Consider the following 21,699-nt stretch of genomic DNA (forward strand, 5'->3'; position numbering starts at 1 on the left):
CCACGCCCGCAGGGGATCCTGCCCGGCGAGAGATGCAGGGCTGTCAGAAAACCTGCGTGCCCAGGAAGGCGTAAGGTCACCCCCAGGCACCCAGAGCCCTCTGTGCAGCGCTCTGAGGGGCAGGCTGGGGCCGGCCTCCTGCCCTGACTCTTTGTGGCAGCCTCTGGCCGGCGGCAACCTCTGGGGACTGAGCCGCCCCTGCCCCTGGAGCCTGCCCAGGGGCACGGGGGACACGGGAGGGACCCTCGTCTCCGTGCTCATGCAGGGGGCGAGGGGACACAGGAGAGATGTACACGTGGGGTGTCACCTCGGCCTCAACACGCGATGGGGACAGAGGGGGACTGTACACTCGGAGTGTGCCCCCAGACTCAGACCCGCCCTCCAGGCGGGGGGGCGAGGGGACAGGAGGGATGTTACACGTGGGGTGTCACCCCAGATCACACACCCGGGGGGGACACAGGAGGGATGCACAAACGGGGTGTCCCCCCAGACCCGTGCCCCCGCCTGCCGCAGGAAGCGCAACAAGCGCCGCCGAGCGCCCCGCGCGTCCCGCCCGGCCCACCCACCGCCGACTACACTTCCCAGCATTCCCGCGAGGCCTTGCCCCGCCCGCCTCCCTGCGCCGCACGGCCTCGCGGTCCCGGTAGTTCTCGCGCGGGCCCCCTCCCTTCCCCACGCCGGGCGGCCGCGCCGGGCGGTACTACCGCTCCCGGCCGCCCCCGCGGCGCTGCGCGTGCGCCGCCGGCGTGGAAGTGCGCGAGGCCGCGGCGCTGCGGGCACTGAGGCGGCCGAGGGGCGGTGAGAGCGGCGGCACTTCCGCGTCGGGCGGGGGGCGCTCGGTGCTCGGGCGGCACCGGCGCTGAGGGGCGGCGGGAGGGGCGGCGGTCCTTGTCCGGCGGTCCTTGTCCGGCGCGCAGGGGATGCGCTTGTGAGGGCGGCGGAGCAGCGGGTGCGGGTGAAGCCCGGGCAGAGCGGAGCGATGTCCCAGCCCCAGCAGCCGCCGCCGCCGCCGCCGTCCCCTCAGCAGCAGCCGCAGCCGCCGCCTCCGGCCGCCTCCAAGAAGCGGGACCGGCGCATCTTCTCGGGCACCTGCCCAGACCCCAAATGCCAGGCGCGGCTGTTCTTCCCGGCCCACGGGCCGCAGGGCAGCGGCAGCATCGAGTGCACGGACTGCGGGCGGCGCCACGAGCAGCGGCAGCTGCTGGCCGTGGAGGAGGTGACGGACCCCGACCTGGTGCTGCACAACCTGCTGCGGAACGCGCTGCTGGGCGTCAGCGGCGCCGGCCCGCCCCGCAGGAACACCGAGCTCGTCAAAGTCATGGGCCTCTCCAACTACCACTGCAAGCTCCTGGCCCCCATCCTGGCCCGCTACGGGATGGACAAGCAGACTGGCAAAGCCAAACTCCTCACGGAGATGAACCAGGGAGACATCTTTGACTGCTCCCTCCTGGGCGACCGCGCCTTCCTCATCGAGCCGGAGCACGTCGAAACCATCGGTTATGGGAAGGACCGCTCTGGCAGCCTCATCTACCTGCACGACACCCTGGAAGACATCAAGAAGGCCAACAACAGTCAAGAGTGCCTCATCCCTGTCCACGTGGATGGCGATGGCCACTGCCTTGTCCACGCAGTCTCGCGGGCGCTGGTTGGCAGGGAACTGTTCTGGCATGCTCTGCGAGAGAATCTAAAGAAGCATTTTGAGGAGAATCTGAGTCACTACAAGGCACTTTTCCATGACTTTATCGATGCGGCAGAGTGGGAGGACATTATCAATGAATGTGACCCTTTGTTTGTTCCTCCAGAAGGTGTGCCAATGGGCCTTAGGAATATTCACATCTTTGGTCTGGCCAACGTGCTTCATCGGCCCATAATCCTGTTAGACTCCTTGAGTGGAATGCGAAGCTCTGGAGATTATTCCGCGACGTTCCTCCCTGGTCTGATACCCCTGGAAAAATGCATGGGAAAAGATGGCATGCTGAACAAGCCGATCTGCATTGCGTGGAGTAGCTCAGGACGTAACCATTATATTCCTCTTGTTGGAATAAAAGGTGCTGCTTTACCTAAACTGCCTAGGAAGCTACTTCCTAAAGCCTGGGGAGTTCCTCAAGACCTCATCAAAAAGTACATCATGCTAGAGGAGGACGGTGGTTGTATCATTGGAGGAGACAGAAGTTTGCAGGACAAGTACTTGATGAGGCTTGTTGCTGCGATGGAGGAGGTTTTCATGAGTAAACACGGTATCCACCCCAGTCTTGTAGCTGACGTGCATCAGTATTTCTACAGAAGGACTGGAGTAATAGGGGTCCAGCCTGAAGAGGTCACTGCAGCTGCCAAAAAAGCAGTGATGGACAACCGCCTTCACAGGTGCCTCATCTGCGGGGCCCTTTCGGAGCATCACGTTCCCCCAGAGTGGCTGGCTCCCGGGGGGAAGCTGTATAACCTGGCAAAAAGCACCCATGGCCAACTAAGGCCCGACAAAAATTACAGTTTTCCCCTGAACAGTTTGGTGTGTTCTTACAACCCCACGAAGGATGTGCTGGTACCAGACTATGGCCTGAGCAATTTGACTGTTTGTAACTGGTGTCACGGTAACTTAATGCGCCGCGTCAGAGAGGATGGGTCTGTTTCATATATCGATGGAGACAGAACTAATACTAAGTCTACAGGTGGCAAATGTGGCTGTGGATTCAAGCACTACTGGGAAGGTAAAGAATATGACAATCTACCTGAAGCTTTTCCTATTACTCTAGAGTGGGGTGGAAGAGTGGTGAGAGAGACGGTCTACTGGTTCCAGTACGAAAGTGACACATCTCTGAACAGCAACGTGTATGATGTCGCCATGAAACTTGTTACCAAGCACTTCCCTGGTGAATTTGGTAGTGAGATTCTTGTTCAGAAAGTTGTCAACACAATATTGCATCAAACTGCCAAAAAGAACCCCGATGACTATACCCCTGTAAATATCGATGGTGCTCACGCCCAAAGAGCTGATGATGTACAGCAAGGACAAGAGTTAGAGTCGCAACTTCCAACCAAAATTATTTTGACTGGACAGAAGACAAAAACTTTGCACAAGGAGGAGCTGAATATGAGCAAAGCTGAAAGAACTATTCAGCAGAACATTGCGGACCAAGCTTCCGTAATGCAGAAGCGGAAAAGTGAGAAATTGAAACAAGAGCATAAAGGGCAACCCAGGACTGCTTCTCCCGGGACTGTTCGTGAGGGGCCATCGTCTGCACCTGCTACACCAACCAAAACCCCGTATTCTCCAACATCTGCAAAAGAAAAGAAAATTCGAATAACCACCAATGATGGGAGGCAGTCGATGCTTACCCTGAAGTGCACCACCACCTTCTTGGAACTGCAGGAAGGCATAGCGAGAGAATTTAATATTCCTCCCTATTTGCAATGTATTCGCTACGGCTTTCCTCCGAAAGAGCTTCTGCCTCCCAAAGAAGGCATGGAAAACGAGCCCGTTCCTTTGCAGCATGGTGACAGGATTGCCATAGAAATCCTGAAGGGTAAGGAGGAAGGCAGGCAGGCTGCCTCAGCACACTCAGCCCATGCTGTGAAGCATGAAGACATTGCTGTGACCAGTAAAATCTCATCAAAGGATCTGCAAGAGCAAGTGGATAAGGAGATGTATTCACTCTGTCTTCTGGCAACACTCATGGGTAAGGCTGACTTCATGTTGTACTTTGAAATAATGTTTTTAAGTAGAAGATAACATTTTTTCAAACTGTAGTTACGTACGTATATTTTTTTTTTCATTCTGCAATGATGGAGAAGATTAGTTCCTTTATTAGAAGTGCATTTAACACGCTGTCAGTGGCTTCTAAAAATGCATATATGAGGTATATGGGATAGTTCCTTCTTTGCTATAAAGTCCTCTTTTAAAAATTACTGGTTAGAAGTACTTGCATTGCCTGTGCTGTCCTGGCTCTCTGCTGGTTTTTCCTGTCTCTCATTAGGCACACATCTGAAGTGTATGTGTGAGAGCTACATGCTCTCTTTTTTCCTACTTCTCCTTCAGGTTTCAGGAGATAAATTCATAGCAGAGGTGAGAAGGGGATGCTGAGTGTCTGCTCATTGGAAGTCCGAGGACCACATTTTCACCTTAGTAGTAGGATGAAATCCTGGCATTTCTCTCCGTAGAGAGTTGTGTTGGTTTAAGCAAATCAACATGACATTGTCCCTTTCTAATCTGCTAATTTTAAATAAAGATTTGGTCTTTTTAGAGAGCTGGGAAAACTATTATTTCAGAATGTAAGCAGACGAGAAACTGAAAGAATCTAAACATGGATCTGAATCCTAAAGGTGGAGATAGGATTCGAAAGGTATACTTATAAATTATCAGTCATGTAAATCTCCTAATAATTCAAGATGAAAGGGCTTTTCTCAGGTGCCTGTGGTTTTTATTTTGCTTTTTGAACTCTGGAGACCTGGACCTTCGTTTGTGTACTTTCTTCATCAGGTTTTACAGTTCTTGCTGCTTCCTGGCAGGAAGTGGAACAATAATTATCATACATTCAGCTCTATGAACCATGTTTACAGGTTGGGTTCTTTTTGTGGGAGCCTTCTCTCTTGCTGGAGGGATTTGGTGTGGCTAAAGCATGTGATGTCTCAGAAACGAAACAATTACGTAATCACCGAGTGGTGTGTCAGAAGTTCATCAAGCAGAACTTTGATTCTTTTCCAAGTGTGATGGTGTACTCCTGTGTCTCTTGCAAGATAAGGTGCTGAATCACTACTCACCTCATCACACTGACATTTACAACCCCGTTCCAAAGTGCAGGAAGAGGTTAGGTTTAAAAGTTGTCTTAATTTTGAGATAAAGCTTAAAACAGTGCTTTCCTGTCTGAAGGAAATATTGCTGAAAGTATAGTTATTTGCTTTAGCTTAAAAAAAAACTTTCAATGTGCTTTAAAAGTATCTTGGTAACTTCAGTATGAAGGTGTGTCATTATTTTCAAATACTTATCCATAGATTGTGAGCTGATCTTGTGTGCAAGAATCAGTTTCTGTCTTTGCCTCTCACTGTTGTTAGATTCTGCTTTCAGAGCACAGGTTAGAATAGAATTTACCTCACCCTTCTCTGACTGCATCCATTTTGCATTACTAATAGAAGTAAAAGTGGCAGCAAGAGATAAACCAGTTAGAAAACCTTATGCAGCTACTGAATAAGATGCTACTATTGTATCATCACTTTTCTCCCTGGGTCTTCATTCTCCTTTAAAAATATTTGTAGAAAAAAATCAAGTTACTTGCCTGTTTACACTTGTGATTTTTCAATGGGTTAACAAACTCTGGAAAACTTTCTAAGTCCTTGCACTTTGTAAAAAGTTTTGGGGTGGCAGTTCCTCAGGGGGCTATATTCAGCCTTTCTGGGACAAGAAGCCTTAGTGTTTCCCAATTACATTTCTGTAGTGCTAAAAACTGTGCAGCAAAGTTCTGAGAGTCTGCTTTGTAACTTTGTTCTGCTAAAAGCATTCTTGTAAAACAGTCGTATTAGAATGTGTAGTGGGGAGAAGCTGTTGAAATAGCTTGCTGGGCCAGATACAGTTTTCTTTTCCCCAATTGTCTTTAGTGAAAGTGTGTCTTCAAACATCCATAACTATTCATTCTGGATGCTTAAAAGCATTTCTTTCACTTAGAGTCTCCTATGGGCTGAAATACTTCTTTTGTATTTCAGTTACTAAGATTTTTCTTTTCTGGTCTCAGCTAGTTAACTTATTAGAATTTTAGATCATGTTCTTTAATTTTTCTGTATATAATTTAAAAAAAGCCCTGGCAAATTAGATACTGTGACTCTCGACTATTTAACATATTATGCATGATTTTTTGTAAAGCTTTCTCTTTTTTTAACTCAAGATACGGAACTCTATAGGGAAAAGACTAAAGGAATTGTAATTTTACATTAACATATTTAAAGTGTTATATTTAAAACAGATTTAATTAGGTCCATGCAGAGGCACTGTGGATACCTGTAAGCCAAGTATGATGAACCTGTTTTGAGTGGTTTGTTTTTCATTGATGAATTCATCAGTGCACAAAAATCAAAATAACCAAGTTTAATTTAAACTTATTAATTGATACCAGGATTTTCTTGGAATTAAACAGCTTGTTTTTAAAACCTGTGTTTATCAGCTGAGTTTTTTTATTTGTTTTGCACTTCTTTGTGTTCTCTCTGCTGTATGAAGTGACAATCTTGGGCTTGCAGCAGGTGCAGACTAACCTACACCAGCAGAAAAGGCATATTTGTGGGTAGGATAGTTTTGATTTGTTGTAATACCTTAATGTTCTGGAGTTGGGATCTGGTCTGGGGAAGTGTGTACTGGAGTGGGAACAGTGCAGAGAACATAATCTCTGTGATAAATGTAGTGTCTCGAGGGAGTTTTTAATCTAACTAAATGATCATCCAAATTAACTTGTGACCTATAAACACTTCACTGCCATGGCAAATAAAACCAAAACAAATGGTAAAACCCAACTAACAACAAAGCTCTGCAAACCTCAGATGTAGTTTAGTTGAGTCACACATACTGGTTCCTCTGATCTGGGGAAGTCCAGTTGCAACTGTGGTTTTTTTTTGTCTTCCAATGGGAGATCTCTGTCAAAACAACCTGGTTAGTTTGTATTTCTTTCAGCAGCTGATGCTTTTGTTTTGTGAGCCTTGCTGTCCACGCTTTCCTGCATGTAGTCCTTGTTAGTGTTGCATAAAAGGCTAACTAAACAGTGGTACTTCCCTTGTGCAAAGCTTTAAAAATCATGCCTGCAGCAAATAGGGAATCTTTGCTTGGAAAATGTTGCTAATGTCTAAAACTGGGCTGCTTCTTTGTGGAAGGAAAGGGAGACCTTCAAATAAAAGAGTAAAGGAGTCCTTAGTGTGGAGTCAGCCACTGTTTGGCTGCTGTCTGTGGCCTCTTCAGGCTTGGGTGGACTGACAGCTGTATTCTGTTACCTGTCAGTGTAGTGGTTATTTTGATTCCTGTGGGCAGTGTTTAAACCATCAGGAGGACTCAGAAGAGCCACAGCAGGGATGCTTTGGAGCTATTGTGTATAGGGATATGCATTTTGAATTGCAAATGAGAATAAAGATGCAGGTAGCAGTGACACAAGACCTCCTTCAATAGACCATGGAAAATAAGAAAAAAGAGTAGTTGGTTTACTACCTGGATGTTCTTGCTAGGAAGCGAAGGCCAAATTTGTGAGCTTGATGTGCAAATGAATGCAGTGAGCCCAAGCATATATGGTTCGAGGGAATGTATTCAAAATTAATTGGATTGTTTAGGCCTCCTGTCTTTAAAAATGTCTAAAGACAGAACATGATGAATGTGCACTGTACCTTTGTAAGAGAATAGGGACCTGAATAATGCCTGAAGAGGAGAGGTGAGTGACAGAATCATGGTGGGGGAACAGATGAGCAGGGAAGCGTATGGAGTCCCATGTCTCCCATGCCTGTCAGGGAGTGGAAGCAAAAGCTGGAGAATGGCTTGAATGGTTTCAAAGCATGATGTAGCATATAATACCACTGTCAGGAAGGTGAAATATATTTTCTCACCTGAGGCAAGTGGAACAGGAAAATAGCCACAGTTACCATGTGGGATATGCAGTAAAGAAATAAAAGGAGCAAGTCAGAAATAAAAGGAGCAAGTTCAGTATATGGAAGCTATTAAAAATAGGTTTTTACTTTTATTTTGCTTGTAACAGCAAGCAAAGAAATATTACTGGCTAATATTTTGCAGGCTGACACATTCCAGCTATTTCTATTCTAAGTAGTTAGTACATCCAGTTAACTATAGTTGAAGATTCTCCAATCTTAATAGAAATTTGAGAGATGTGGTAATTGAGATTTCATTGCCTAAAGAAGGGGGCAAGTTCTATTTAAAGTACTTCAGTGTGTTCCCCTAAATGTTTGATGTAAAGTGGGAAAAGGAATTTTTTTCTGAAAACATATATGCACAGTAGTTGCTTCTGCATCAGGAGAATGGAATTTATCAGTACTTTCCATTTGCACTACTTTGACAGCTGCATCACATATCACTTCTCTGAAGCAGGTAAGTGGTTAGCAAAATGAGGAAATGGGTGTAGGCAAAAATGCAGATCTGAACTGATTGAGCAGGTTCTCTTAGGTCACTGATACTCTTGTCACTGTAACCCATTTTTTCTGTTCCTTATATTCCTTTCCTTACATAGTCTAGGTTGTTTGGGTTTTTTTCCCTTCTTTCTCTCAACATCATTTAAAGTTGTCACATTTCAATGCCATTTTTGGCTTCTTTGAAAAATGCCAGTTACACAGGGCTGCTGGGGCCTCATTGTTGATATTTTGTTTCTAACTCTTAAGAAAAGCAAGGTACAGACACAGCTTCTATGCAGCTGCCTATGTGGACGTTTGTGTCTCAGCTGCTCTGTGGCAGCTGTGAAATTGATCTCTGATTTTTGAGAAGGTGTAGAGATATAGAATTAATGTTTTAATGAGCAAGGGTATGGTGCTTGAATTTTGGAAGTTTAATGTAGAAAGGATGGGTAGGAAGAGAATGAAGACTGGTGTTTAGGGCCTGGCAAAGAACCAGGAGCTGCAAATTTGGATCAAATTAAATTTAGGAACCTTTGTACTAGAACATGTAGGATATTTGACTGCAGACAGTGGTATGTTTTTCTGAAAGTTTCTCAAGGTCTTGAGCTCCTATTCTGTGAATTGCAGTAAAAATTCAAATTCTTTATTGCATAGAAGACAGTGAGGACTCAGCTCTTGATTCAAGGAGCTCCATTTTCAGCCATTGTCTGTAATATTAAAATATGACTATTTAATTCTAATGGTTGTGTTTGATTTTTACAGGAGAAGATGTTTGGTCTTATGCAAAGGGCCTTCCTCAGTTGTTTCAGCAGGGTGGAGTATTCTACAGCATAATGAAGAAAACAACAGGTATTTTGGGGGTTTCGTTTATCCCTTCCTTCTGCTTTCAAATCCTGCAAACTGTAAATTGATATTGAGTCACTTGTAAGCATAAATGTATTTTTATTTTATTTTATTACTCTAGAACATTTTAATTCTTATAATATTGTGGAACTCTTTATGCTCCTTCAGAGCCTTAGCCTACTTCTTTGAACTTAAACCTCTTATTTTCTGAATTTTTTGCTTACTGAATTGTACAAACAATTTTTTTTTGGTGACAAAATGACCAGAATAAGTTAACAGGTTTTTTAAAAACTTCTTTTCTCCTATAAAGATCAAACAAAGAGAAAAACGTAGGACCTGTTGCTGTTATACTTTAAAACACTTACTAGAAGGAGTTTATTTCTAGTGGTCTTCTTAGTATTTTGTATGGGGTCCTGCAAGTTTTAAATTTAAATTGTTGGTTAAATTCGTATTCCTAAGGTAGTTGTTCAGAAGCAAAGCTGTCCATGCCCTTCTTGCACTGATGAATATCACATTTGGGCTCTATGCAGACTAACCAAGCAAGTAGTTAGAGTATATTTGATTTCTAAGTTTACAAATACTACCTACAAAGAATAGCATATGTTTCTTTAGAGAAGAAAGTACCAATCAATTATTTTCTTCCCTTTAAAGTTTATTTTCTTGTTTGAGTCTTTACATTCATAGTTCAGCTCTTGTGATTTCATCTATTGTAATGATTCCTTTACTTCTTTCTTACTGTCTGATTTGTTCTTTGGCAGTTTTTTCAACCTTATCTTACTTATTTCTGAAAACAGGTATTTTACCATGTAATTTCTGTCCTTTTTGCAGTAATTAAAATACAAGGTATATTCAATGCCCACCACCTCTCATTGAATTATTAGCCTGGGTAATTGAATTAGTGTGCAGATGCCTTATGGCAGATCTGTTTCCTTTTAGTATTATTTTTTTTACTGTGCTTGTAAGGACTGGTGTAATGTTTATGGCAAGTGAATTATAGTTTATACATTGCCTGCTGGAAAGGGCATTTTTGACCAATTGATGACTAGCCAGAGTTGAGAACTTGAAATGAATCCATGGGATAACCCAGCTGGTCATTAACTTACAGAAAATGCCTGACTTACAAGTAATTTTTGCGAACTGACGAGGTAAGCAATAAGGCTGTGGGAGATGACAGTTTGTATTTGACCATTATTGCATTTCTACATATGCAGGTGTTTTACACTACCTTGGTAGGTAGAATTTCTATTTCAGCATTAGCACACTAGTACAACAATTCCATTGTGCAAGGATCTGACTAATCTTTCCACTTAAAGAAGCCCCTTACCTATTTTTAATATTTTAGTTAATGTAATAATGCAGCTATTGTCCTGGATCTTTGGAACAAAGCTTTCTATCAAGTGTAGGTACTGTTAATCAGTTGAAGTTTGATTTAATAGATATTGTTTAAGATCTTACTTTGAGATTTCAGAATTGCAGTTTCAGAGGCAGTTTTGGTCTATCACAGGAATTGTTACAGCTCCCTCTTTGGCAAATAAGCTGGTAAATTATGTACTTAAAATATGTTCTTCAGGCTGAGTTAGACAGGTAGGTGTTTGAGGGTAAATTTTTTTCTGTGTTTTGGCTGTTTTGTTATTGGCTTCCATGAATATATAAAGAAGGAGCTACACATCTGACACTCTTTGAAATAAAATCCTATTTGTAGATTCTCTGCAGCTGCGCGAGTGGAATCAGAAGCTGTGGAAGATGAGTGAGATTGGTCATTTGGTCCATCAGTATGAAAACAGTTTAATAACATTTCAAATTATTGAATGACATTTTTCATTGATGCCCATAATACTCATTTTGAGTGCATTGTATTTGATAACACAGAACTAGAATTTAGTTGATGTGTTTCTTCCCTTCTGAATAATTTTTGGTGGTTTTCTTCAAGAATTTTATGAATGTGAGGAAAAATCCCAATAATTTACCTACTCCTGGCACCTTTTAAACAGTGTTGTTTTCATTGTAGCTCTCCTTGCATAGCTGATGAAACTAAAGTGAAGAGAGTGGCTGCAGCCAAGTTTTCATCTGCAGATAGCTTTTAACTCACAGGAAGCTGAATTTGCTTTACCTTATTTTTATATTCATATTTACCTTATTGCTTTACCACAGCCTGTATGGGACAGAGTTGAAAGAGTTATTTTGTGTTTTATGATGATAAACTGTTAAAAATGAATGTTGTCCATTTTTGACACAGAGAATCTTCAGAACTTAAAATTATCTAGTGAACTTTCTGTTTTTACAGATTGGTCAAATTGTAAGTGGGACAGTGAAACAAACAGCAGACCAAAAATATTATGCCTTATGTTTCTTTTGTAAAGGTTAATAGTTATAATCTCCAGGACTACTAAACATAGCTTGAAACACTTTTGTTTATCTAGCAACACTTCCTCTCTGAGAAGAAGACAAAATACCAAATTTGAAATTCCTCAGGTTTAGCAACTGTTTCACACCCTGAAATCCTACTACAGTTCTGACTAGTATGGAAGTGGTCTTAAATAGAACTTCTGCAGATAGTGTTTTGAAATGTGCTCCTTGGGAGTTTTCTGGTTTTGATGTTTGTTTGGTTGGTTTTGTCTTGTTTTGGGTGGGAATGTGGGATGGTGGTAGTGATAGAGTTTGGCTTGGTTTGTGTTACTGCAGGCATATTCTATTTCTTTAACTTCTGTTGTGTTAGAACTGCAAGTTGCAGTGAGGTGGTTATTTTATCTAGTAATACTGCAGCATTATCTCTTCATTAGAGTCATCATAGGAGGCAGCAGCAGCATCTTAGCAACATGCTGTGGTTGCTATTGTGTGGCATAAAAGCCCAATTTTTTTCTCTCATGGTAGTAACTTTCAGTGTGGGTTTTTTTACATACTTGGTGCAGTAAATTTAAATACAATAATTACTGTGTGTTCAGAGCATACCTCAAAATATGTTGGCACTTTGAATAACTTTTTCTATCTCTGTAGGTTTGGCTGATGGCAAGCACTGCACTTTTCCACATCTGCCTGGTAAAAACTTTGTGTACAATGCAGCAGAAGACAGATTAGAGCTGTGTGTGGATGCTGCTGGGCACTTTCCAATCGGTCCTGACGTTGAAGAGCTGGTTAAAGAGGCCTTAAGTCAAGTGCGAGCTGAAGCTACTTCAAGAAGCAGGGAAGCGAGTCCTTCACACGGAATGCTGAAGCTGGGTAGTGGTGGAGTAGTGAAAAAGAAATCTGAACAACTACATAATGTAACTGCATTTCAAGGAAAGGGCCATTCCCTAGGAACTGCATCTAGTAGTCAACAACATGATCAAAGAGCCAGGGAAACACCACTTTTAAGAAAGCATAGCACAGAAACGGACTTCAGTCCTTCTGCTAAAATTGAGCCTTCTGTATTCACAGCTGCTTCTGGTAACAGTGAGCTTATCCGAATTGCTCCGGGAGTTGTGACAATGAGAGACAGCAGGCAGCTTGACCCCACTCTGATTGAGGCACAGAGAAAAAAGTTGCAGGAAATGGTCTCTTCTATTCAGGCTTCAATGGATAGACATTTGCGGGATCAGAATACAGAGCAGTCAGCATCAGTTGATGTATCTCAAAGGAAAGTAGAGGCAGTGAGTTCAACTGCTAAAACTGGGAGCTTTCAGGCTGGCTTACCCGAATCATTTTCTGCACCAGGTGGTACTGAACACTTGAATACCGAATCAACTGATGGTAACGTGGTGAATTCTGTGGGAACAACATTCCCTGCAAGGTCTAAAGCACAAAAGGGAAATTCTGTTGAGGAGCTTGAGGAGATGGATAGTCAAGATGCAGGAATCACTAATGCAACTGAGCCAATGGATCACTCTTGATAGGTTAAAATCTAATAAGGGTAGAAGAAATTACTGTTCAAATGTAATGTTTATTGGCTGGGCCACACAAAGTGATTAGTTATTAAATCTTGTATGTATGTCAAAGATTATATCATCTTATTCAGTGCATGATAAGCGTGTGATTGGCAATAGCTTTCAATATTACCATACTGCTGCCCAGGCTGGCTCTGTTACCTGTAAATTAGTTATTAGGAAATGCACTGAGATGAATATCTGCTGTACACGTGGGTTCTTGAAAATTCTTTGTAATTTTTAATTCCTTAAATGTGTTAAAATTTAAGCCCATGCAAGGTTCTTACCATGCTAGTTTAAGGTTGCCGAAAAGGCTAGAACAGGCAAAACTAGAAATGTGACAAAATTAATTCTGTCCCAGGTACTTAATTCCAGTAAAAAATACACTATAAACATGAATTATACGTAAATTTCAAAAAGCAAGTGAAACTAAACTTCTGCTAAATTTGATAATGTAGCATATACAGTACTTTTAATTACATTGTGCTGGCACTTTCTCCAATTTAGTAACTTTTTCATTCATAGAGCTGTTTACGCCTCTCAGAAATCTTGGAATGTGTGTAACTTTAGTAAACTCTAATTTCTCCATATTGTCAGTTTAAGAAAGTTAGTAAAAAGGCTACTTAGCATATGATGAAGTGAATGTGGTGTGGTTATGCATGGCTGTCTGAGCCAACACAACCATTTTGGTGCTCTGTTAGTAGGTGATAGCACGTCTTTATTTCCTCCCAAATACCGAGGTAGTCAGGTGTTCAACTTTTAAGACAATTACAGGAGAGAAGATGGCAATTTCAATAAACAACAAACGTTCATTGGCAAATCCATTTCTTCTGAAAGACTTGGATTACTAGCATTGGTTAGAAATGTCAAAAATTAAATAACAGCTGCCCTCTTAAGAGCAAATTAAGAATTTATTGGAAGGAAATTACTCTAACATACATTATCCAAAAATGTTGGGGGATAATCGAGCTTTTAGAAGCTCAGTGTTTACTCTGTGGGAACAAGGAATACATGCTGTTTCAGTGTATTTAAAGACTACCCACCTCTCTCAGCCTCACTTCAGTTTGTGATGCAGATTTCCCTGCATCAGTGATAATATAGCTGGTATCCACTTAAGTAGTGTGTTCATCAGACCTGCAGTGCTAGTTTTTAAGAAGCAGCCATTGTGCTTGCTCCCTAAGGATGGAATGTGTTTCTGATACTGCACTTTGCTTCCTATCTTCATAGTCATATTTAAATGCACTATTGTTGCTTCCTCTCATGGTGAAATAACATTGAATGGATGAAAGATGTTAAATACAGCTTCAAATTAATTAAGAGCATTTAAGTACTGAAGTCTGTGTTTGTGCACATGTGGGTTTTTATCAGTTCACTAATGTGGTTTGTGTTGTATATGTTTGTACTCAGAAAAGTCTCCTCACTTTTTACATTTCTAGTCACTTAAACAGTTCTGAGCATTAGTATGATAAAATGTCCCATGAGGGAGGATTTATTTTTGTATGGAAAACTGAAATGAAGCAAGTCACTGAAATAATAGCCCCTCTCTTTTGTCAAGGTAAATTAAAATGCCTCTGTTGGTTAACTTTTTATGTAGATGGAACAAATACTTTATTATTTAGTACACTACTTAGAAGTAAAAATTAAGGAACACCTTTTCACAAATATGAAAAATGTTAAGATCTCAAATTGCTACCCAGTAAGTTAGCAGTTTGGAAGCTTGGAATGTATGAGATAGTTGGCTCACCAGAACTGACCTTGCTGATGCACTGATTAACTGGCAGGGCTTATTCAGTGAGAAACAGGATGCACATGCAGCAGCTGGAAGCCTGCCATGACTTCTGAAAACATTTAGCCGCCCATGAATCAGTCTAGCTGGCTGAAGGCTACATCTATATAGAAAATGTTGAGCAGAGGCTTGTGCTTTGTCACTGTGTGAAGCTTTGAAAACTATAGCAGTGCATGTTCCTGGGAAAGAGTTTAAATCAGGAGAGGTTGAGGGGGAGGAATCTCCTGGATCTCTTGCAGTTTAGACCAGGTAACCATCACTTTGAAAGTTTTAACCTTTTCTTTAGAAAAAAAGTCTTCCTTGGCTGAAAAAAATTATAGGCAGTGTATATGAGAGAATTTTAAGTTTGAAAGAAATTGAAATGTTTATTACACATCACCCTTAGTTCAATGAAAAATGCTCACTTCTTTCATGCCATTCTGGTAAGACTGCAGAAGTTTGTGTGCCTTTTACTGTGTAAAGAGGAAGGCTTGGTTTAGTTTTGACACACTTCCCATTTCAGCAGTAATTTGACATTTTCCTTCTTAACTAACTAGAAGTAGAAACAGATAATAGCTCTGTTTGACTCACCCTTAGTGTTGTCTTGGGCCCACTGGAGTCAAGTAGTTCAGAACCCTCCAGTTCCTAAAAAAGATGGTCTCAAAGGAATGGTAAAATGGTGTCAGTCACAAGATCCACTGGTCTGAGTTCCTCTGGTGTAAAGCAGGATTGTGCATGTTTCTTTGCAGTGTTCTTATTTCATGTGGCTTTCCCATGCATTTAGTATCAGTGGTTTTGAGAAAGGTGGCTTTTGATACTCTGAAGTGAACCTAAACTTCATCTACATGGCGGTGAGATGTGTGACTGGAGAAGTGAAATAAAGAACACCAAAGTGCAAGTTGGAACAGATGTTTCGTTTGGTTGTTAGCAGTGGGTGCAAATGTAAGTTGAGGCAAATCTGTGTGCCTGTCTTAGGAGCACCCATGTACTTGTGCTTGTCAGATTTCCCTGTTAGTCAGGAAAATGGTGATGGGGCACAAGGGCAGGGAAGACGTTGGCTCGTTGTGGATGTGAAGATGTGTCAATAGGACTTTTCAAATGTCAAGAAGGATGCCCTTTTCTTAAAACATAAAAGGAACCAACCCAAATTCCTGCTACTGAATTACCTGTGGAAAGAGGCCATGGTTCTAAATTCTTTTTGAGTATCTACCTGCATTACTTTCTTGTCTAAAGACCAACCATCTTCTACACTGCATCTTGTGTCAAAGAAAACACATTATTAGAAAATCCGAAACTTTACTATGGCTTAGTATGTATAACCTAAAGGAAAGATGGTTACTGAAAATCCAGGCCTCTTATGAAAATAAAAAGGGAAATATACTAGGTTGCTGATGAGCATATGGGAAACCTCAGGAGAACAGATCAGTTTTCCAGGAAAATGTAAGACTTTTACTATTTCAAATGGCTGGCTGCTTAGTAAGGTTGAATTTTTGATAGTGCACTTTCTCTAATTTTTTCTCTTTTTTTCCAAATGAAATCAAAGAAATATATTTGGGATGTCTTCCCTGTTGTAGTCACAAAACAGCAGTGGGCATTGTTGGCTTTGTGAGTCCCATATAGCTTACTAGTCTTGCTGGCTCCAAAATGTGAGCTAGATGTTGCCTCCGACAGAACACTCCAGCAGAGGCACAGAGGCACAGTGCCACCACAGGGCTGTGTGCTGACAGCCCTGTGCAGCAGGCATGCTTTCAAGACCAAAATACTTAATTTGCAATCTTTGATAAAGTAGAGTCTGTTGTCACTGTCACAGGGTTAGCAGAGTTGCTTGCTACTTTTTCAGTGCTCTGAAAATGCCAGGTAATAAAATCCACTGTATGCTTACAATTGGGAGAGCGATGCTCGGTCTGAATTGTATGGAAAATGAATGATTTAGGAAGATACCACTGTTATCTCTACATTTGTTTGGCTCCATTTTCAAAAATCAGAATCTACATGCTATTGTAAAATAATAATATGAATACGAAGTTGATCCTTTTGTTAACCACAACAGTGAGTGGTTTCTTTGTTTTGCTTGTGGATATCAGTTTAGCTTCATGAAGAATTTGCTTAAGATCTTTAGAATGCAGGATTCCCTCTGAGCCCTTATGCCTGTGGTTGAGCAATAAAAGATTGAAAGAAGAGTGGTATTTTCAGAAATATTTTACGTTCAATGAGGATTATTGCCAAGAAATGAAAGAGTGCACTTTTAGGAGGGAATGCTATTTAAAATGTATAAATAGGAATTAAAATAGTGTATATATTTAGAAAAAAAACTTTTTAAAAAGTGCTTTACATGTTGAATTAAAAATAAATTAGCATAGAAGCTATACCATCTTCACAGTACTGGCTGTTATCCAGCAAGGTTTGGTTTGTTTTATTTGTGATTGCTGTACTAATTATATTTGATTTTTTTATCTGTAATGTAACAATAGTGTATTATAACAGTATATAGTGTACTATACTACACTTCACTGTACAGTATTTGGAATTTTCTTTGATTGCTATATTAAAACTATAAGTTAAAACATCTGTTTTTGTTTTATAAGGTGCAACTTTTATCTAGTCTTTCACACATTAGCTTATTTAATTAACACTGACTTGGCTACAGAATGAGTGAGCTGAAAATATATTCTACGTTCTGCATATAAATTGCGTTATATTTGCATACATGAATACTCGTACAGAAGTTGAAAAACTGGTACAACTCTTAGAAAAGTAAAATCTGATGTCATCCATTTTCCTTTAGTAATGCTTCTGTTTAAAAGGAACTTTTTGGAAAGAAAGTTCTTTAAAAGAACTCTTTGGAAAGAAGGAAAGTCAAAGAAAACAGTGTTTCTTTGACCTTGTACCTGTTCTGAATATTTCGTTAAACAAATTGAATTTGAGAGATTTCTAAACAATATATGTTTCATATATTTGCGAACGAGATCCAAGATCTAATTTTTTTTTCCAGAGTTATCACCAAGAGGATGTAGAAAAATGCTGAGCAAGTCATATGTGACATTTAAGATACCTTGCAATCTGTATTTGAAATGTTGGTCAAAATGTATTCAAAGCAAAATTTTACTGCTTGCGTATAATATTCAAGTATGAATGGTACAATTTGAAAGAACTAGGCTTTTGAAAATTTGGCAATACTCAAAGATGAACATATTGACAACTACTTAAATTATTTCTGTGCTTTTCCCACCAGCTACATGTGGTACTTTGTTTCAAAAATCAGCTTTAATCAAAACTTTTGAGCCTAAAAAAAAGCCATGAAACCCATCTGCAAACCGCTGTGTTACTTCTTCCTGTATTTACTGAAAGGCTTTAATTCCAAGTGTGCTAGCATTAAAACATTCTTTAAAATGATGGGTGTAAATACACGGGCTTAATTTTGATTGCATGTTGTATCATGAAGAATTGAAAATTATTCTTTGGAAGATTTGTATTTCAAAAGCTTAAATGCTTAATGCTAAGCTAGAAATTTGCTCATCTTTATTAATGCAGTGATTATAATGTGGCCAAAACCAGCACTGAACGTATGAAGCTACAAAGTTAAGTGTGCTTTCAAAATGTTCTCATTTTACTTCTGCTGTTAATTGTATAGGCTTAATATCTGTCTAAATTTTTATTTTAGATTAGAGTTGTTGGGGCTGGGTTCTTGGTGGTTGTTCTTCATTGTTTATTTTCTCTTTTTTTTTTTTTCTTGTATATGTCCATAGTAAATCTGTTGTAGTATCCCTGCAAAACCCCAGCTTCCTTTCAGAACAAGGCTCCTCAAAATACAGTCTTATTCCTGGGATCAGGGTGAGAGTGAACCTTGGCTACTCATCAGCGTGTGTAGTGAGTTGTGGAAGGTACTTTTGGTATTACAAAGAGTCAATTCAAACACCTGTATTGACTGCAAAAGTGAAGCGAAACGATGTCGCTTTGCTTGATGTGGAGGCTTTGATACACGTTGGCTTCTGCTGATTTGTGACGTTTTAAGAGTATTCAAAAATTGATGAAAGAAGTAGGTGCTTGGATCCATAGTAGGCTTGATGGCCAAGCTGACTTTACAGAAACCCAGTTGCCACAGCTGGTTTGAAATGGGTTTATTTGGATTTGAATTACTTAAATTGATGTACACTTGGTGATTCTGAACATTTATTAATGTCATCAAAGACATTAGGCTTCAGTGTACGCATGACCTCTGCTGCAGTAACTTGTAGGAACTTTAAGAGGCTTCAGAAAGGACTGTTATTCTCTGTTAAGAAAAAAGATTGATTATGAGATAGCCGCACAGACTTGTATTTGGATTTTATCCACCTCTATTTTTAAAAGACTACCTAATTTTGTTTTCTGCTGGAAATAATACTTCTAGTGGCTTGCCTTGCTAGTAGCAAATCTAATTTCACTTCTAAAGTGATCCTGTAGATCTGGGCTGGCTCTGTGCTGTTTGGAAACTGGTATTCAGTAAGTGAAGAATTAAAAGAAAGATGGCAGGTGGAAAGAAGTTACCAGAAATTAGAAGAAGGTTTAGAAGATGCTGTGGTTTACCCAACAATCTGTGGAGCCTGGCTGGGTGAAACGCAGTCATTTCTTAGAAACCTTTAAGGCATAGTTCAAGCAACTTCTTTCACAATGAGAAATTTTGATTTTACAGGCATTTTACAGATGCTACCTCCTAATCCTAAATTCTCCTTTCCCACATGCATTTGTGCAGTCTCTGCAAATCCTCAAGAGGTCTCTTCTGATGTTGGCTTTCCTGTTTGCTTTTCATCTGTCACTTGGACTTCTGAATCATTTTTATCATGAATGTTTTTATAAGCTTATTGCCCTCTGTACTCCTGCTTTTAAAGTCAGAGGCAACAAATGATCCAATTTCACAAAAATTAGGCTGATGGAAATAAAAACCTTGTTACAAGCACGGAAGCCTTGTATGGCACAGAAGGAAATGAAGGGAGATTCCTAGAGAGAACAGAGGACTTGTCAGCATATTCAGGAAAGGGCAGAAGATACATAAGGATTTATCCATGTTTCTAAAAATTCACCTAGTAGTTCTATAGGGCAACCATGTTTTGTATTGTTTTATGTCCACTGTGTTCCATCTCCATGGTGGAACTTTAGAAGCTGGAGTGTCTCACTGTAAATCTGGGGATTCCCTGAGATCCACCTCTCCTTTCTCCTAGGAGCAGAAGATGCCAATATACACTTTCCAACCCCAGTGGTTGAGATGTCACCAGTCATTGCCCCATGATGGTGTAGGTTTTATGACAGCAAGAAAAGAGCTGGAAAAGGCAAGGGCCTAGCTTAAAAGCACAGGGATTGAAATGATTCCTAATTATTTGTGTGCTCAAATCTGCTCAAGTGTTGCTCAGTACATACCTAAATCCTACATCTGAACATTGCACATACAAGAATACTTTTTCCCCCTGTGTTTTTTCTAAAATAAGGTACTTACTTGGCTTCCTGAGACAGATGCTGGAAATAGCAATTATTTTTGCAGACAGCAGGAGGGATTCAGGAAATAAAGGTCAAGAGTACCTGCTTCTTTTTGCTTTCAGAATAAGAGAAGTCAAAGCATGGTACACTAGAAGAAACTAGATGCCACTATTTATTTCTTTGCTCCCTCTGTTTCTCGTAACCTTAAGTACTTCTTTACCCTGCCACATACACCAACATTTTTGTTTGTTTTCTTTCGTGCATTTGAAGTCAGCTGAGATAACTCATACCCTTTTTAGTTTGGAAACTTTGAACTCTCTCAGAGGTCTCTATTAAGCCTGCAGCCAAAAAATTCCTAGATATCTACTGTCCATTCTGAAAGTAATCTTTTTTTTTTTTAATTTAACGTTTTGTATCTTTCCAACCCTAACCCTGAGGTTCTACATTGGAAACTCAAACTTGAGCCATTTAACAGACTCAGTAAATATATTTGCAGTAACTAAGAACCGTTCTTGAACACTTGTTTCTGACTGCAGAAGTGGAGCCAGGATGGAGTGTGCAGTCTTTTTCATCTGTAAGCACCCTCTGCTCTTTCTTCTCCCCTCCTGCTAGAATTCTGCAGGGCATGAGAGCAACAGTGCCTTGGGAAAAGAGGTAAACTACAGTTGTGGAAGCAGCAGAGGCAAGCATGTTTTGGAGTGCTAGGTGTAATACTGGCAGATTTGCCTCTTTGACTCTTGTTTTTGTAATCAGGAGCCTGATAGTCTTTTTGCTTGTTTGGAAAGTTGGGGATCAGAACACTATTCTTTTTATAAAGTAGTTTTGATTTTTGGGGTAGAAAGTCAAGCCAGTGCTTTTCATCTATTATAAGGATACTATTAAATTTAGGCTGCTTGCCTGAATCTCATTTAGGCTGCTGCTGGGACACTGTTACTGCTGCCTGATCATTTGGTTGGCTCAGTCTGGCTCCAACTGCTTTAGTCCCTTTCATTAGGACTAATTGTTTACTCCTGGGGTGGACAAAATCTAAGGATTAAGTTGACTTCTCATGCATTTGTAGTGATGACCTACTAGAATGTAATTCCAAAACAGCATGGGACAATATGTATTTGTAATACCTCATTAACAGGTAACTTCCAAATGTTCGATCTCCAAAGTTGTAAGTATGTTTGTGAAAGTGGTCAGTTTTTTTAAAAAATATTTGCATACCTGAACAAAACTAATACAATTATTCCTCCATGATTTCCAAAATAAATGAGTGGCATTTGAGAAATCAGTAAAGCTTATCAATTGAGATTAATATTATAATTAATCTTGAAGTGTAACGTCTGAGTGTAAGTTTAGGAATGTTTTCTCCCCTTTTCATTGATTCAAGGCTGTTCCACTTTTAGCCCCTAAAAAGTAATGTTTGCCTTGATAGTGCCTCATATAAATTAAATGTCCGTGCCATGGAAACCATAGGTGATGTAGTTGCCAAATGAAATTTGTCCCTTCAAAGGAATACTGTCAATCAGTGCAGCTGCTGCTGTACTTGTTAGCAGATGAGGTGAGGTTTAGGACTTGGTTTGAAGTGGCAGCATCCATCTGAACTGTGCACTGACACCACTACCTTGCATTCTGAGCAAGAGGATCCTGGTGTCAGTCTCTGGTACTATCCCTGGAGCTTCT

At 40.7% G+C, this 21,699-nt stretch overlaps 2 protein-coding genes across 2 annotated transcripts in view; both read left to right on the plus strand.

Moving 5' to 3' along the window:
* The first annotated feature begins 766 nt into the window (after positions 1–766).
* Positions 767–17,149, plus strand: VCPIP1 (valosin containing protein interacting protein 1). Its single transcript, XM_050318376.1, has 3 exons — positions 767–3,674; positions 8,839–8,925; positions 11,914–17,149. The coding sequence occupies exons 1-3, from the start codon at positions 980–982 to the stop codon at positions 12,783–12,785; spliced, it is 3,654 nt and encodes a 1,217-aa protein (XP_050174333.1). The 5' UTR covers positions 767–979; the 3' UTR covers positions 12,786–17,149.
* Positions 17,150–17,298: 149 nt separating this feature from the next.
* Positions 17,299–21,699, plus strand: part of MYBL1 (MYB proto-oncogene like 1) — a 33,674-nt gene continuing 29,273 nt past the window's right edge. The window contains exon 1 of the mRNA XM_050318489.1: positions 17,299–20,605. The gene's annotated coding sequence lies outside the window, so the exon portion shown is untranslated. The remainder of the gene's footprint in view (positions 20,606–21,699) is intronic.

This window comes from Myiozetetes cayanensis, unplaced genomic scaffold (assembly GCF_022539395.1).
Source record: "Myiozetetes cayanensis isolate MyiCay16 unplaced genomic scaffold, myiCay2020 scf1, whole genome shotgun sequence".
Classification (NCBI taxonomy): Eukaryota; Metazoa; Chordata; class Aves; order Passeriformes; family Tyrannidae; genus Myiozetetes; species Myiozetetes cayanensis.